Source organism: Clarias gariepinus, chromosome 1 (genome assembly GCF_024256425.1).
Source record: "Clarias gariepinus isolate MV-2021 ecotype Netherlands chromosome 1, CGAR_prim_01v2, whole genome shotgun sequence".
Lineage (NCBI taxonomy): Eukaryota > Metazoa > Chordata > Actinopteri > Siluriformes > Clariidae > Clarias > Clarias gariepinus.
In genome coordinates this window covers 41,938,044-41,956,079 of record NC_071100.1, presented here as the reverse complement: position 1 = coordinate 41,956,079, position 18,036 = coordinate 41,938,044, and the positions used below count along the sequence as shown (strand labels likewise).

Genomic DNA, 18,036 nt, shown 5'->3' with positions numbered 1-18,036 from the left:
CAAACCATTCATATAATTTTTTTCTGATGTGCATGTAATACAATCGTACCACTTACATTGACCTTCAATGAATAAATGAAACAAAAACTGAGTGGATGTAAATGCATTGGCTTGTGAATTCCAGTAAAAGTTTCTCTGAGAGCGTAGACAAGGAAGAGTAAAACAGAGTAAAGTGGTAGCGGAGCAGGAAGTCCATTCATATATGTGATGCATAACCTAATTCCTGTGGCCGAAGACTGTACCTCAGACGAGTCAATGACGCCGTTCTCTCAAGCTGTCATTGATCTTCTGTCAGCCAACTATCGATTTGGTATATGAGGCATATGAGATTTCAGCAAGAAATATGGCTGCTCTCAGACCTGAATTATGTGCTAGTTCATTTTCTGGTGGTAAAGATGGATAATTTCAAGAAATTAGGACCTTAAATCAGGTAACCCACCCAGACTGTGGAGGTTTAATTACTTCCTTGATTACCTTTACTTTAAAAACATTTTAAGTAAGCCTTTTTTTTTTATCAAGTTAAGTCATTTTCATAGTCAGTTCTTTGTTCAAACTATTTTGTGTTGTTAATTATATACAGTTAAATAAAAAAACCCTATTGATTCTTTTATCCAAAGTATGACTACCTTTGCATCACAAAAAGTGAAATGACTTATTTTTGTCGATCTTAAAAAACAAATCAATCTGAACTTTAGAACTACCTACTTTTAAAGATTATATATTATAATAATTACAACCTACTGCCCCTATCTTTAAGTATTACTTTTAAACTAGAAAGAAGTTTTTTGTGTCTTAAAACAAATGCAGTATTTGGGAAGCAATGCCACTTAGAACTTAAAAAACCGTGACTGTTTCCATCAATGGTACTAAACTGTGGATCAAGAGCAAGAGCATCCTGCAGTACAACTGGGTAGTCAGCTAGTTATATGGGAGAGGAAAGTACAGTTAGGTAAACAGAAAACATAACGATACTGCAGAAATTAATTAATATTTTTAATCAATTTCATGTTTCTTTACTCTTCATTCATTAAGTAGTTCTAAGTACACCCATTTCCTTATATCAGAGATTTGAAGGAGTACCAAGCAACTTTGTCAAAATAGTGATGCAGCATGCTTACTGAAAGTGCCAGTTACAGTAAGTCACCTGGTTAACAGTTTAAATCCTGCCTTAAATTAAACCTACCATGCATTGTAAATTAACACACATACATGTTTGAGATTTTTTATTAGTAAAGAATGAATTGGTCTCTTGGTGCACGAGTACACTGGAATATTTGGACAAAATTCACTCAAATCATTAGGCTTAAATTACACACACCTCATATTCCTGTCCCCAAAATGAGGTAGTTAACAATGTAATGATTACATTGTTCTATGTTGAATATCTATTGACATTAGTCAGTTCTATGCTGATTTGGACATCAATTCTCCATTGAACTGCTAGGTGTAATCTTTTTCCATATTGAGGACTCCAGTATTAGACTGCTTTGTATTTTGATGTTGTTGCAGCAATATAATATTAGTAATACAAAACTCACAGACGTACTACATGCATGTTATGCTATATGACTATTCTTCATAGCACTGTTGTGCTTATACTAGGAAATAGCCAGTATGACGAGCTCAAACAGTTTAATCAGTTATTGATTTATGTAAGCAGTGACTTCATGTAACCCAGCAGGGCTGTGACACATAAGGTCTAGCTCATGCAGGTTCCTTGGCTTTTCCCGGATTGCCGTCAACAACACTGAGGACCCTATACTTCCGCTGGTATGTGCGTATGTGTGCTGACGTTTTCTCCTTTAAATAATTACTGCATGTGGCATATGGCCAGTGATATGACAATGTTGCCGCTGCTCCTGCTGTTGCCATGGAAACCAGGTTCTTGGTGCTTCTTTTAAGTGTTCAAACAAGCTTTGTTAACACTGACAGCCAGTGATGAAAAAGGACAGAAAGTAACTAGGGTAAAAGTGTGCCAAATAAAATCAGGGGTTCATTGATGCCTGGCACATGTGGCTCCTTTTTTAGTTCAAAGGATGGCCAGTTACCTGGCAGTATATTTAGTTAGAGTAATTAAGCCTTCTTCCTTTTCTACATTAAGTATGTTTGTTTCAAAGAATATGCTTGTCTATGTTAGGCATAGATTTGGTACACCTATTTTTACTATTCACTCCTGCTGATTTTTCAACAAAAACAAGCAGGCAAACAAATACTCACTTACTCATCGTCTATACTGCGTAATCCTGAATACAGGGTCACAGGGGCCTGGAGCCTATCCTAGGAGATTAAGGGCACAAGACTAGGTACGCCCTGGACAGGGTGCCAATCCAATGCAGGGCACACACACATACATACACAGGCAAGTTGGGAATGCCCATTAGCCTAATCTGCATCTTTTTAGACTGTGGGAGGAAACTGGAGTACCCAGAGAAGGCCAACCAAGACTGGGGGGAAACATGCAAACTCCATGCACACAGAGGAGGGAATCAAACCTGGCCAGGAATTAAACCCAGACACATGGAGGTGCAAGGCAACAGTGCTACCACTAAGCCACTGTGCCACCCTACAAACAAATACACATGCATAAAGTTCTTTACCGGTCATTTTCAGCTTAAAAATCTAATAAAAAGCTAACAGTAGGTAACATTACAAATTTGTAGATTTGATTAGACTACAACTTTTTCATTTGGTACTTTGACACTCATCCTAATGCAAAGTGTTGCATTTTTAATTTTCTATTTTCTTAACATGAGGGAGTGCAAAAGAGCTTACATAACTTATAGCTTATATAACTGATTTACAGAATCGCTCAAGCACTGGCTCCTAAAACACCAGTCATGACACACAGCTCCCTCTGTTTCACAAACCATTGCCTTAGGAATGCCACTGGAAGTAATCTGAAAGTGTGATCAAACTATTCTGCTGTCTGACCTCACAACACGCTGCAGTAAATACTAATTCACCAACACTGAGTGGTTTGTACAGCAAGGTTAACAAGTAAACACCAAATAATCATTTGTATGGGGGTGATTCTTTAAAAACATTACTGTAAAGTGGTAACAGTTAAAAAATAATGCCAGTAATCATGCTAAGCTTTAAATATCAACATGCTACTATGCTAATGATATGATTGCTTGTTTATTTTCTTTGTAAAAGTTAGCCACCCACATTAACACTTTCCAAGCATCTACAATCAGGTTCTCTGTGTTTGAAGAGGTGACAGCTGGCTTTGTGAAGAATTCTGGTAGTGTGTTATTTTACTTGGGTTATTTCATTGATTGTGTAGCGTCTCCCACCTACAGGCTGTAAAGTTGTGAGAGATGGTAGTTGGGTAAACACTCTCACCCACCCAGGGTGTCAGTTCTTACAGCTGGGCATTTACACTCCCTACATTCAGTGTGACTTGCACAGCATGGGTTATTACCCTGGCTCAGCATGCATGGGCTGTCAAAACAACAGTAACATCCCATATGAGGGGCCTAAAGACTAGACTCCACTAGCCACTGATGTGCACATATAATTTAAATAGTATACTAATCCAGAATAAAACATTTTAAAAGAGGCAGAACACCATTAAAATCCAAAAAGCTAAAAAAAAAAAAAAAGAATTAAATATAAATGTTCATGGCGGTGGATAATGTATCAAATTTAAAGTAGAATTACTGGTCTAGTGGCCTTTTATAGAAGGTTTTATCCAATTACCAAAAGAAATGCCCAGCGACTATTTCCCTCTTATTTCCATATTTAAAGTCTCTAAACAATTTTCATTTAAAAAAGAAGCTCAAGTTTCTTTTTTGGCAGGACTGCTGATCAGTCACAGATCCTGTTTGGTTGGTAAATTACACACAAATAATATAAGAATGTGTTTTTTTGGGCATGCTTATTTCAGCACAGAGTCAGTCGCTCATTCCTTGAATCAGGTGCTCTCTGGAGAAGGAAATATGAGTAGAATGCTAATGAAGAGAGAGTGCGGGAGAGAAATAAGCAGCTGAGGTAGTAATATGTGCCTGGAAACTCAATAAAGGCCTCCCTCACAGCGTGTGCCTTGGGTTCACACACACACACACACACACACACACATTTTTTCTCACTCTGTCCCATGGCACTGAGGCCAGACACTGCTGTGATGTGTGTTTGGGACACTTTAAGAGAAACTAAAAAAGATAAAAAGATAAAAAAACTAAAAATGGATGGGATTTTTGTTCCTGTCAAAGAATCTCTGGCATCTACCCATTCAAAACACACTGTTTAAAGCAAAAAAAAAATCATATACACTAGGCCAGATGGAAGGTGCTGGTTATCCTAAGCCGCAGAGATAAACAGTAATGGATCTGTCAGGCAGCAGATGGACCTGCACCAGTTCAGCATTATGAATTGTGTTTTGCTGGTGCAGCATTTATGTGATGGATGTGTTTGTCAGAAAAATTAACCACAAGGCTAAATGTTTAAGCTTTCTGTTGACTGTTTATGTGTTTATGCTTCTTTAAACTTGGAAAAGAATGCTCAGATACAAACGTCTGTACAGCAGTACAAATAACAAACAAACTACTTGAGTCCAATCAAACACATTTATTACTGTAGGCACCTGACCAGCAACAAGGACCAAGATTTATCATTCAAAATGTGTGATAGAATATGAGCAGAGAGATTAAGCTATAAATTCCTTGCTTATCGTTCTTGGCATAGACATTTTGTTTTCTTCTTAAATAGTACTTTACTCTGGCAAACAGTTTTATTTATATAAAATAAAACTTTGTGATGCTTAAAAACTTTGTGATGCTTAAACAAGAATTTATTTACAAACTAAAAAAAAATAACTTATTTTTTAAATACTGCATATACACGTAACCTAAAAAGCAAATTTAAACATTACACACATTTTTTGTGTACATTCATGCACATTTGCTTCTTACATTTTCTTTGCACAATTTATAAAAAAAAAAAAAAAAATCATGAAACATTAAATCTCATCTAGTGTAAAAGTTTGTAATGTGTATATAGAGGAGATAGAAAGAATGAAAACTTTTCGAAAGACAAACTTTATTTATTACTTAAAAAGTATTACCTAAATTACATTTTTTTTTTATTCTCTCATGAATGAAAAAAATAAAAACCACAAACAATTAAAATATGGATAAGAAAAGCAAATATGGATAGCATGGTTACAAGGTGGTTTATCAGCACAAATCACAGTCTCTGTGAATGGGCGTTAGTATCGTGTCAGAAAGATGTAAGTGATAACACTTATTCCACAGCAGGTTAGAGTAAAAACCTGGAAGAATTTTTTTTTTTTAATCTTTGGGTCATATTATTTAAACAGCTTTGAACATTGGAAACTGACTCTTACTTGGCCCTAGCTTGAAAATCAAAGGTCACTGGAAATAACCTGAAACGGAAGTGACACACAAAGAGAATTTTTTTGGCAGTTATCCAGTCTGTCCTGTAAACTATCTGTGACTCGCTAGAGATATTCCACTTGGCTCTGTTTACAAAGGGTACATGTTATTTCACTGGACAAGAGGCATCAGGCAGTGAACACCTGCTAAGTAAATTTATCCAAGTCTAGTTATTTATATGTTCATTTAAAATTAAATGTCACAGACATAATTAAATAATATCTTAATTAAAACTTAATTAAGAATGTCTAATACCAGTGTAGCACCACACACCAACCTTTTTACAAAAAGGTTGATGTGTGGTATTAGACGTTCTTAATTAAGTAATAAAAATTCATATGTAGTAAGATAAACACATGGGGTAGCTGATGGGTTAAGTACCATGGTTAAACACCATACAGCGGATCTTTTGCAGTTCTGGCATGTAAAATTACATATAAGGTTTATAGAGTTTTATACTGTGATACTGTTAAGTAATATAAACATGACATAAGCAGAAGCCTTTAAAGTTTGAAGGTGAATAGTCTATAAATGATAGGTTTTATGTTGGGGAAGAACACATCGTTGTTTTTATAAGTATTTGTTCAAATGCCTGCATACGAACCCAACTGTTGACAGGAAGTTGACAACTTTCTTCCTTTGTTCATCTCTCTTTTGCTATAAACTCATCAGGCCTTCTACCTGTTAGCCAAAGTCTCCACAAGGGTAGACAGTCATTTTTGGGTGATGTGATTTTGTTCTGTGAGAAACTAATTAGAATTCTGGAAATTCTATATGGCATGAATGACACAGAAAATGATCTCCACGGCAAAAGGGAGAAGTACCCATACAGGAAAGACTGAGCTTCTTTGTGTGCACCTACACAGTGTTTCTACAGGCAGACAAGGGAAATTACTAACTACATCGTTTTAGCATAGTATTTTTAAGTAGACACAGTTTAAAGAAGAGGGAAAGGCACTACTGACAGCACACATTGCAAATATGACTGGCACACTCCTACTAACAACAATGACAGCACGTAGAGTAGTAACTGTGTGCTACAGGTGTCTATGAATAGTATAAAAGTCTGTAAATTCCCCAGGAGTTGATTTATATCTTTATTTAAAAGTGAGTAGTTATGGGTTTCAGAGCAGGGGGAGGTTTCAAAGAAACATGTCTGTGAGTAACCCTACCTAACAGCAAAACCCAGCTGGTGGCCATCTTAAATTCCAAAGCTGAAGTCTCACAAAAAGAGCACATCTGTTCTGTCTACTTAAGAATCAGTCAGAGCACCAGAAATCTTTCTTGGGATATCTGTTTGTGCTACCCGCCTTTGATTACATTGTCAGTACCTCAGTGGGTTTCAAACGTGAAACCTCCCACTCTTATGACTGTGATCTAAACAAAACCCAGGGAATAAACAACTCATCTTTCAGGGCATAAAAGCATATGGTAATCCCTTATAATGCTAATTCTAAATAAGGTGGACATTATGAAGTAAAATATATTTGTATCTTAAATTATAATAATTAAATTATGCCAATTTTTTTCTTTTATTAGATGTATACTGCCCAGTTCTCAGATATTGGAGAACTATTCTGTGTTCTTTGGTAATAGCCTTTTAATAACCAATAAATAAATTTAAAAAATGGACACAATGCAGTTTCAAAGTAAAGACGGAATAATATTTATTGACTTAATGACTGCCTTTTTAAATTAGAGTATCCATAACTAAAAAGAGAAAAACAGTCTGATAATCTGATGTTAAATTAAAAGCATTAAACGATTTAAAATATTTTCTTATTAATTATATTTTTGGATGCTAAACATCTTTAAACATGTTTAAACACAGGAAAGTCAGAGTAGCACATCTGGTAGCACACTGGAACAATCAGGAGGAAAGAGTGTGGAAATTCCCCTTACCTAATGCTCTGGAATGCAACATTGACTTATTGAGAGAAAGAGACAGCATCATGTTACTGGTTCAAGCATTTTACATATCATATTTACACTGAATACATCAGGTTTTGTTTCTGCCCCAGAACACAGATGTCTTTCAATTTAACGAGTAGATCATCCAATCTTTCTGAACTGTTTTTCAAACTGCACAGGATGAGGTCTCATTATGCAATATGGTAACTACTGTATGTGGACGTGAGACACTAATAGAATAGATGCATATGGTTAATAGATTAATAGATGTCCTAAAAATCATTTTATTAGGGCATTTATTGATTTTTATTAAATCTATTGAAAAATGTAAATTTATGAAAAAAAAACTTTTCCAACTGCAACCTGACCAACTGCAGCAACCACAGGTAATAACACTGCTTCCAGACGTTTGTGCTTCATGCACCTCCTTTCTTGCCCTGATGCCCCATCACTCATTAGACCACATGAACTTTTTTATTGTTTCAAAGTACAAACTTTATGTTCCCTAACCTTTTTTATTATCCACACTAACAAGAGATTTGCTTATGATTGTGGTTCCCTAAGTGTGGTGCTTTTCTATCATGGCCAGCATTGACTTTTTTCAGCTTTTTGTGCTGCATGGGCTTTTCTGTGGGACTGAAACAGACAGGCAAGGCTTTGGTCCCAACTGACTTAATGAGCCTTATTTCTGATGGACCAATTGCAAAATTAATCTCAAACAAGAAGTTATGTTTTGCACCATACTTAGTTACTTGTCAATTTTTATTTATAAACTATACAATACAAAAACAAACTTTTACATGTTTAAGAATTAACATTGATGATGAAAGAGGTCAGAGGAGAACAGGCAGACTAATTTAGATAGGTAAACCACAAAAAAATCAGAAAAAACAGAAAAGCTTCTCAAAATAAACATGTCGCCCTGTATGTATCCTCACACACAGTAACTGACATTAGGTGTGGAAAATTGATCTAATCACTGGTTATCCTAAAGATTACTTTGATGATTGTTGCTCTTTCAACAAACCAACAGTCAGAGTCCAAATCATTCTCTAAACATATAAACTAGTCTGATTTCCTATCTACATTCTTATTGTTTTCCTAAACTGATTCTACTGTATATGAATTCAGGCCATGTTTTAAGCCTCCCCTTGGCATTCAAACAGAGGCTTTTTTTTTTTTTAATAAACAAACATAGTGTTCATTATGTGGACGTGAAGCCTGTTCTCTCCAAGTCTTATACGCATTTACTGGCTTCCCTTGGTCCACAATGCCCTGCTTATTTGACTCTGCCAAACTTTCAGACCTAATGCCCAGAGGAAATCAGTGTCACACTGTGTTGCTATCCACAATCCCTGATTTTGTTAGGAAACCCCCATATGTCTCACACCCAATTCACCATGTGAGCTCTGTCCTTTGGAGGCTTATAATAAAAAACAGGGCTGTTACATCACACACAAGTAGTCACCTTCGTAAAGTTCTTATGAAGGGAGATTCATAAGCATTGTGTCTGCCAAAGATGTCCGGAAATGGCTGTGATCTAAATAGTGAGGCTAGTCAGTGACTACATCTATTTATAAATCTTTATCATTTGTCCAAAGATGGTTAAGATGTAGGTGGGCCAGGCTATAAATCTAACACCACAGAGATTTAAAAAATATTGTTTTGGGGAAGCCTAAGTGTAAATAATTTGTGTGGGAAATTTAGTTTCTGTGAAAAACATAAGCGATGACTTGGATCTCACTGCCACTACGTCATTCAGCAGTGACTCTCTTCGAGCTCACCACACAGGTTTTTCAGGAGTGGGGGAGCAAACACAAAGAAACAGAGGAGTCTGAAATAGAAAACACACATCCTTTCGACCCCCCCTTTTCCTTTTTCATGACGTCCTTCCTCAAAGCATGATTCACCCGTCTCTCTACTTGTAAAGAGCTTTATACTTTTCTTTAACTCTTTAATTTAGAAAAACAAATAAACCTTAAAAATATCACTGACTATTACAGTAAACATTTACTTATGTTTATTGAAATGCATTTATTTATTTATTTTATGCATATTTAAAGAAATAGCAAGATAAACTCTAGATTATTCATAGGCCATACATTTGTATAGGCAATGAACAATTGTCATGTGTAAGTACACAGCACAATAATTAGCAATTAAATTTCAATAAAGAAAAAGAAGAGCATAACTTGCCATGACCCCAAATACTTTTCGATATAAACCTATATCAATAGTTCTAAGACCTCTTCTTTAAGAAATTTGCTGTCAAGACATGTTAGATCTTCAATCTCAGTGCAATTCTGGTATGGTAATGATATAGTGATGTGAATTGTCAAATATTTGTATTATACTACATATGACGCCCATATTTATTGTACTGTTCTAGCAGAAAGTTAACATGCCATATACAATATGTTAAGAAAAAGTATATACAAACAAATGTAAAAAGCCAGTATATCCCTGTGCTTAAAATCTACTAATTTATAGCCTTTTCCTTCCTAAACCAGCATATTCTCTGTTAATGACTGAAGAATGACTGAACTAATCTCTATATACTTTTGATGTATGTCTGGACTTGCTAAAGTTATTGTGTAATTTCACAAATATTCTCGTTACATTCATGTACTGCACCTTTAAAGTCACAGTACAACTGTGTAAATGAGTGTGTATTTCTTGTAGGCAGTCTTATCTTTAGAAATGTTCTTTAAAAACTAAATCCAGCACCTATGATTTTGTTGAGGTAGCAGCATACATGAAAAGAAGATAATTACTGACATTGCCAAAATGTATTTGTGTTAAGGTTCTAGAGAAAGAGCAGTTAGCTAGAGAAGGCTCTCCATTATGCTTTACTGCTGAATTCTTCTTTAGTGTGGTACTGTATCCACGTCCAGTTAATCCTGTTAGTAATATCCCATTAGATGTGAGACTTTAAATTAAGGTTTGAATGTTAAACAATCCAGTATGACATAAGTATACCATACTGTATACTGATAAGTATTGTATATGATATATCTGATAAACCAATAATATAAAGTGTATTTATACTTTACACTGTACAGTATATAACGACAGACAGGTCAATACTCCCTGTTTGCATACTGTATATCTGTGAATTGTTCCCTGCATTTCTACATTTCTCCCTGCATGGAGAATTAATTTACAAATCCACTGCTGCCCTTCCTGTTGGTTTGAAACTTCTGCCTTGTCTTCTCTACCTACACTAGAATTACTCTCCTTAATAATATCTGTCAACAACTGGTGATCAGTACTTTTCAACGATTAGGGAAGCATAAATAAGACACTTAATCTGATGACAGCTTCTAGTTCTAGGCTTGTTTTCCAATTAATTTTGCCCTAATTAAATTAAACTAATCCAGGTAATGCCAATGAAGTATAAATGAAATTATTTATTGTATGATTTGCAAAAAAAAAAAAAAAGAATCCAAAATAATGTCACAAAGAACTGAACAAACAGCCCTCTCCAGGAGTTATACTGCTTTCTATGCTTTCTTGCTATTACTCAAAAAGCAAGGTGACTGTGCAGTAAACAGACAGACTGTGTGTTCTTGTGTATTGTGCGGGTGTGAGTCGGGGGAAGATCACAGAATGAAGCTAGAAGTATTCTGTACCCCTGACATTTAGAGTAACCTATAGAGAAGGTGGAATTTTCCCCAAATGGCATATAGCAAGGACTACTAGAGAAGTACATATTCTGAAGAAAAGGTTTGTGGTGCTTGCCGTTTTAAAACATTCAAAGTGCTGGCATAGCTTTTAAAACAGCATGATTAGCATATTGCTACCATTATGCTAATTATATTAGCATGTTGCTAGCAACATCATTAGCGGTCAGGGGGGGCTGGTCAGCAAACAGCTGTTTTAGCTGCTATAACATATGCATTTGTCTCACAGAAGTTACGTTATCTTACTGCACACAGGATTATGACTATAAACAGTTAAAGAGTGCAATGTAATGTTTATGTAATAAATAAAAAATAAGTCATTGTCAAGTTGCTGTGGTAGAGGCTGTGAAAGAAAAGCAGTAAACCTTGTTGGGACATGTGGTATTTCTAAAGTAATCACCTGATCACCATGCTTTATATCAAGGTAGGAATGTCTAAGGAGCAATTTCTGTGCAAGATTCCGGGATCCATTCAAACAATTTTACCTAAGTATCGTATACATTTACATTTACATTTAGGCATTTGGCAGACGCTCTTATCCAGAGCGACTTACAAAAAGTGCTTTAATGTTTACATACATTACATTATACATTTAGTATACATTATTAGACGCTGTGGCCAAAGGAAATATGTTTAGATGGTAACAACCCAGAAACTACCAGAGAACAGACTTGCCATGAACTAAAAAAATGTCAAGCAATTTTTTCATCATCATGGACTGAATGGCTACAATCATTGAAATCCCAGCTTCAGTGCCAAATTGACACCTTCAAGCTCAACTAAGGTTTACAGCTGACCAAAATCACACAGTAAAATCCTTCTGGATGAAAGTTTTGACTAGAGGAGCTGTAGTTGAAGGAATAACAGTGAAGCATTCAATCCCAAGAGCACTGTGGCAATTATTAAGCATGGTCAGTGATCCTTTCCAAAATTCCTTTTTTCATTTCTTTTGCTGAATTTGTTATAAATTTCACTTGAATGTTCAAAGTTTCACAGAGTAAATACAGCTGGATAAAATTTAAACTTTCATTTAAGGCTGCAAAGCAATAAATTGGATTATTTTAAGGGTGTGATTCTTTTCCATACCCAGTGTACATTTCTGACCCTGCATGATCAATTTTACTCTGTTGATTTAAGAATTCCCAAAATGAATTAAACTTGTGCACAAACTCCACTTATAGTAGGCATGTATTTTTTTTAAGTTTGAAAGTCCAAACACTGTCGTTCTCGGAGTTGTAAAGGCTGCATCAGGCTAGCCTAAAGCATTATTGATCATGTTGATGTCCCATCAACACCCGAGACGTCAGATTATACCCAGGCATATTAATATCCTCGGTTACTTTATTATTTCAGTCATTGAGCTTACTAGTAGCTAATGAGCATTCAAACAAAAATAATATCATTAAATGATTCAAAGTAATTTAGATGCAATAAAAGATGCAGATGTGCATTTTAACAAACTTTATTTCCCTTCCCAAAACTCCATATCAATACATAAAAAAGTGATACTGAACAGTTACACAGTGATACGCCAGAGTCACATTAATAAATAAAAAATAAATTAAAACATAAATACATGTACAATACATAAATGTGCCAAAATTCGCCTGAAAAGATAAATGACTCACAATCATGGGATGCAAAAAAAAAAAAAATCTTTAACATTTTACAGTCAGTGTCACAGTATTCAGAACAATGTCATGTGGTGAAGGTTTTGACGTAAACAGTTGGAGGCACAAACGAAATACATATTACATATTACCAAGATCTTGTACCGGGCAAAAAGCTTATAGCAAGTATTTGTAGTGCTTACCTCCATCTATTGAGACACAATCAAAATCAAACTGAATGCAGAATAAAAGGCTCCACCATACAAGCCCTTTCTGAAATCTTTTTGTTATTTGAGCTTAAGATACAGAAGGGCAATTATTGCACAACCCAGAAGAGGTCCCTCAGAAAAGGCACTTTACTCTCCCTTCATACCTCAACATGAGTTACAGCTGGTCAGCCACAGATTTTAGCTACTAGCCCCCCAGGTTTAAAATGAAATCACTTTTCTTAAAATGTGTAGAATCTCCAGCTTTCCATGCTTGATGTGTACTTAGTGAAAAAGTCAATATTAAATAAAGAGCAAGGCAGGTGATCAAAACAAAAAGCCTCATCCTCAGCACAGGAGTTTTCTCTATCTCCTGGCCACTTTGTTGTGTACAATGTGAAGTCAAGCTGGTAGTGTCTGTGTTAAAAAAAAAAAAATCCAAAATGTGCACCATAAGTCCAAGGAGGCCAGAATATATGTTGGGAGAACTTTTTTTGGTGAAATGCAAGCTTCTCCAGATATGGTTTCAGTCCTAGACCTTAATGTTTTAGTCCTTTTTTGTGGTTCATTTATGTTTTGGTGTAGTGCTGCAGCAGCTGCACCATGTAATGGAGTCGGTGGCGCAGCTCAGAGGAGCAGCCGTGCTCACTGAGGGTGTTCAGAGGATATGAGGAGGAGATCCGCTCACGACTAATATAGGTCAACAAGTATTGATCTGCTGATTTCGACAGGATCACCTTAGTGTGATCAGTGTAGAAGTTTACCTGGGAGCGAAAAAAAAAAAAATTATATTATATTATATATAAAAATTATATTATAGCTATAAAAAGCTCTTAAAATAAGTAGAATTTTGACAATTCCTCATCTGTCACTTAAACAAGATGTGGTTTGATCTATTTTTCTATAAATATATATGGATCAGACTTTCTAATAAACTAGAAAACTAACAATATGGATAAAAAGAGAAAAGGCTCACCTGTAGCAAACCATTGTTAAAAAGCATTACTAAAGCATGGTCAGTCTTCATCCATTGCAGGAGAAGGGGACATTCAGAAGGAGATGGCTGCTCATCACAACCCAGATCTCCACCCTGCAGGGAGAGACACAATACTTAATTTGAACTCCCGGTGCCTCATGAATTCATTTACTTACAGTGCAAAGCAATTTAAAGTTAAATTTACGATTGAAATGAATTTCATGAATGAACAGTTTTTACCTCCATGAGGTTCTGATCCATGTAGTTGGCCATTAGCCCCACAATGTGTTTCTGGCTCTGGAGTTGTTCTGGTAGTGCATCAGCTTGAAAAGTGAAGTGTTTATTGTTGGTTAAACAATAACGAACTACCCTGTGGAAGAGGGGGGAAAAAATCTGGTCACTTAAAACACATTTGTGAAGACTATAATTAATCTAATATAGTGCTGTTTGATCTTTAGGCCAGTTTTATTTTTAAACAAAGTACCAAACTGTAGTATCAAAATTTACCTTCGCTGGTCACACAGACTCAGATGAGTGCCTTCGTTAAAGAGCACACCAACATTCTGATTGGAGAGCTGGTACCCAAAACCATATTTGTTGGAGTAATCCACCCACTTTGTCACCCAGACGAAAGGCTCAGGCTTTGTGACGCATGGATTGTTCCTAGATCCTGGAGAAACAATTATTCTACCATTAATTTCCTAACCATTATTCCATAAAAGTGAGTCATGTTCATCACAAACCTTCTATTCCTATTTATAATCATCACTTTTTATTACAGTGAAAATAGAACAAACCTGCCGGCATGGTAGACAAGCAGTTAACGAGGACCTTCATGGCAGCCTCAGCCACAGCAGCAGGGGTCAGTGCATCTTCACATCCTGCACAGAGAAACAGGTCACAAATGAAGAATCAATCATGAGACAATACTGGAGTCACTTTGTGTTGTTCATGTGAAAATACAGACTATACAGCACTACTTAAACCTAACAACACATGTATACATTGCACTTCCAGTGGATATGTATATTATGTAAATGAACAAAGGCACACACCATCAGTACTGCTGGCCACCGTGCCTTTGAAGGAGCGGGAGGTGGATTTTTTGGACTCATCCTCAACTGGTGTGTCTAAAGGTCGAGAAACAGCCAACTGACCTGCAGGATTTGCAACCTACATATGAAAACATAAGATAATTGTATCCAATGAGATGCGATTTAAACTACTAACCACAGAAATAGCAATTTACTGTTAAGTGCTGTTTATCTTAGTATTCTCAGCCTTTTTTTAAATAATAAAGTTAGTTATTGACCTAGTAAAGCTCTTTAAATAACAGTTCTGCCAGGCCAGCTGATATCTTAAAAGTACAGACTGGCTTCTTATCACAACCTTCTTAAGTACAGTCTTTATAATCAGACTGATACCAGATATCTTAAAAGAAATTAGCATGAAGCCATTTGAATGAATGCGGAACAGAATGATTATCCACCAAAAGCAGAATTAACACGTACCTCATTCACTCCCACTGTCTTGTAGCTGATCTGACGACTGATTGAATGTTTCACCATACCCGAAACAAGCTTGGAAATGTCCTCCTTGTCTTCACTGGAGATTTTCTCTGCTGAAAGTCATCAAAACCAATAAGTTATCAGATGTTTTCAGGATAATTAAAGGGTTAGGTTTAAAAACAAAAAAAGGCAAAACTCAGCCTTACCTTTGGACTTTTTCTTGCCAAAGAGGCTCTTGGCCATCTTAGTAAAGAACTTCTTAGCAGGGCTGGGTGGGTTGAGCTCTGGGACCATCACACATGCACTGGGTGGAAGTTTGTCTGGAGTGAAGCCCTGGAAGAGGAGTTAAGACAGAGTTAGGTTGCCATGTTTTTCAGGGAGATGGGTTAAAGAGCACTGATTTGATTAAGCAGATGCAATAACCAACCTTGCTGAAATACTCGTGAGCCAGAATCTGGTCGAGAGTAAGGCGATCACTGGGGTCCTTTTGAAGAATGCCAGAGATCAACTTTTGTGCAGCTGCAGAGAGTGATGGAGGAAGTGTATACTTCACTTCTTTGATGCATTTGTACGTTTCCTTCAAGTCTAATGTTTCAAACGGAGGGTTCCCACACAGAAGAGTGTACCTAAACAGAGAAATAGGGCATCGTCATTGCTACGGTATTTCCCACAGTACAGTTTTCTATTTCGTTTTATATGGCATTTAATGTTTAACTTAATAAAGCTTAAGTAAAATCAGGCATTTACTTACATCACACAGCCCAGTGACCAAACATCTGACTCGGTCCCATGTCCTTGACGATTTAACACTTCTGGTGCCAGGTAGTTCGGAGTTCCACAGATAGTTCTGCAAAAGAGAGTCAATTAACTCTTTGCAAAATGACGGTCTTGGCCAAAACTATGATTTTACTTGACCAGAAAGACAATAACTTACTTCTTTCTCTGCTCAACCGTCTCCAGCTTTGCTGCCAACCCAAAGTCTCCTAATCTCAATTCCATATTCTCATTCACAAAGAAGTTGCCTATTAAAATAAATGAATAAATGTTTATACAAAAGGACTAAAAGCATGATAACCTTGTGCAGTTATACAATAAACTGTGGAGAGCTGAAAACACGTTACCTAGTTTGAGGTCTCGATGGAGGATTCCTTTGTTGTGGAGGTATTTGAGGCCAGAAATAATTTGCCTGAGGTAGTAACGTACTTCAGGGTCTGTCAGGGTGTGTCGAGCTTTCCAAATATGTGCCAAGGACTGCAGCAAGGAATGCACACAATCAACCTCATTTTATCTCCTGAAGCAGTTGTTACTGGTCCACATTACTTATTATTATAATTATGAATATTATTATTACCAAGCACTTCACATCTACGAGTAAGGAAGCTTACCTTTCTGCTGCAGAGCTCGAGGAAGATGTAGATGTTGTCCTGATCTTCAAAATGATGAGAGAATTTGACGACATGTTTGTGCTGGAGGGTTCTGTGCAGTTCGATTTCATTCGTTATCTAACGAAGAACCACAACATGACAGCGGTGAGAATGATCACAAGACGAATGATTTTTTATTTTTTTTTTTAAAACCTGATTAATCCAGCAGGTTTGTGTTTACCTTGTCCCTCTGGTGTGGCTTGGACACTCTGCTTTGTGGGATTACCTTCACAGCATACATCTTGTTGCTGGAAATATCAGTCATCTCATAACAGCGAGCAAACCCTCCCTGTAACAGAACACACACACACACACAGCTCTGTCAGAGACCAGCTCAGGGTGAAATGCAGTTTGTTAGTGTAAAAATAAATGATGGTTTGATTATTTTTCCCTTATGACCCGAAATCAGAGACCATGACAATGCACTTTCAATCATCTGAAAGCTTAACATGAAGATGCTCCTTACTGCCTGACAGGATGCTATTGTTACAGCAATAGACTAGTCTCCAACATTACACTGGTTAGTCAGTGCTGATCAACGTTAACACACACCAGACCACCAAACAGCACTCAGGCCGGAACACCACGTCTCCTTTACAGGAAAATGGCTACCCGACTATCTTAAGGAATGATTCAGACTGAAGTACCTTTCCCAGAAGCTTTCCTTTTGAGTACGTTCGTCCAGTTTTCGGATCCACCACCACCTGCGCCAGCTCCACTCTGGCTTGTTCGCACTTATTCCGGCTCGGTTTGTTCGCCGGCGCGGGCGAGTTGCGCTCCGGAGACGCCTGAAACAACTCCGGGTTCATTATCTGACAGGAGTGACGCTGCAGTGTGTTAAAACCAGACGGATCCATTCATTAAAAACGCGATCCGCAATCCGTATTCGTCTCAGTAATCCAACCGACACTCACACATTTAACAGCTCATCAAACACGCCCGGGCACGCGTCTCCTAGTATATAAGCCGCAGATGACGTCACGATTCGGGCGGTACCGAGTGGGCGGAGCGGAGTTTACAGAGATAATGTGATTTGTTATCATCAGACGTCCATCAAGCTGTGGAGGAAGACGGAATGAAAGCAGTTGAAATGATGAATGAAACCCGCACTGATCCAATCACTGAGCATTACAGGAATACATGAGAAAATGCCAGTCTGCGTCACAACGGCATCTTTAATCAATCATACCCTTAATCAGAGGAATGACATCTCCTTTCAGAAGCGTGGCCCGATCCAGTCTTACTCACTGTGCGATTCAGTTCCGTTCCCCTTTCCTGGCAGTAAAGTGTATCAATTTCGTTCAAAATCCCTGGCCGCATAA

At 36.9% G+C, this 18,036-nt stretch overlaps 1 protein-coding gene across 2 annotated transcripts; it reads right to left on the bottom strand.

The window, feature by feature from the left end:
* Positions 1-12,436: 12,436 nt before the first annotated feature.
* Positions 12,437-17,656, bottom strand: plk3 (polo-like kinase 3 (Drosophila)). 2 transcript variants are annotated; one of them, XM_053505848.1, is made up of 15 exons: positions 17,362-17,656; positions 16,896-17,003; positions 16,676-16,792; positions 16,412-16,541; positions 16,225-16,312; positions 16,042-16,137; positions 15,718-15,916; positions 15,497-15,623; positions 15,294-15,403; positions 14,838-14,955; positions 14,580-14,663; positions 14,290-14,452; positions 14,023-14,152; positions 13,783-13,896; positions 12,437-13,570 (listed from the first exon to the last, which is right to left on the bottom strand). In XM_053505848.1, exons 1-15 carry the CDS (start codon positions 17,569-17,571, stop codon positions 13,376-13,378), a joined length of 1,989 nt encoding a protein of 662 aa, XP_053361823.1. In that variant the 5' UTR covers positions 17,572-17,656; the 3' UTR covers positions 12,437-13,375. The 2 variants fall into 2 exon arrangements, with proteins under 2 accessions (XP_053361823.1, XP_053361833.1); XM_053505858.1 differs by having other exon boundaries at positions 15,294-15,400.
* Between the last annotated feature and the right edge of the window lie 380 nt (positions 17,657-18,036).

Coding starts and splice junctions, on each gene's coding strand:
- plk3 (XM_053505848.1), bottom strand. CDS start 17,571: ATGGATCCGTCTGGTTTTAACACACTGCAGCGTCACTCCTGTCAGATA. Junction 14,153..14,289: donor AGTCTGTGTGACCAGCGAAG/GTAAATTTTGAT, acceptor CCTCTTCCACAG/GGTAGTTCGTTATTGTTTAA. Junction 13,571..13,782: donor TTAACAATGGTTTGCTACAG/GTGAGCCTTTTC, acceptor TTTCGCTCCCAG/GTAAACTTCTACACTGATCA.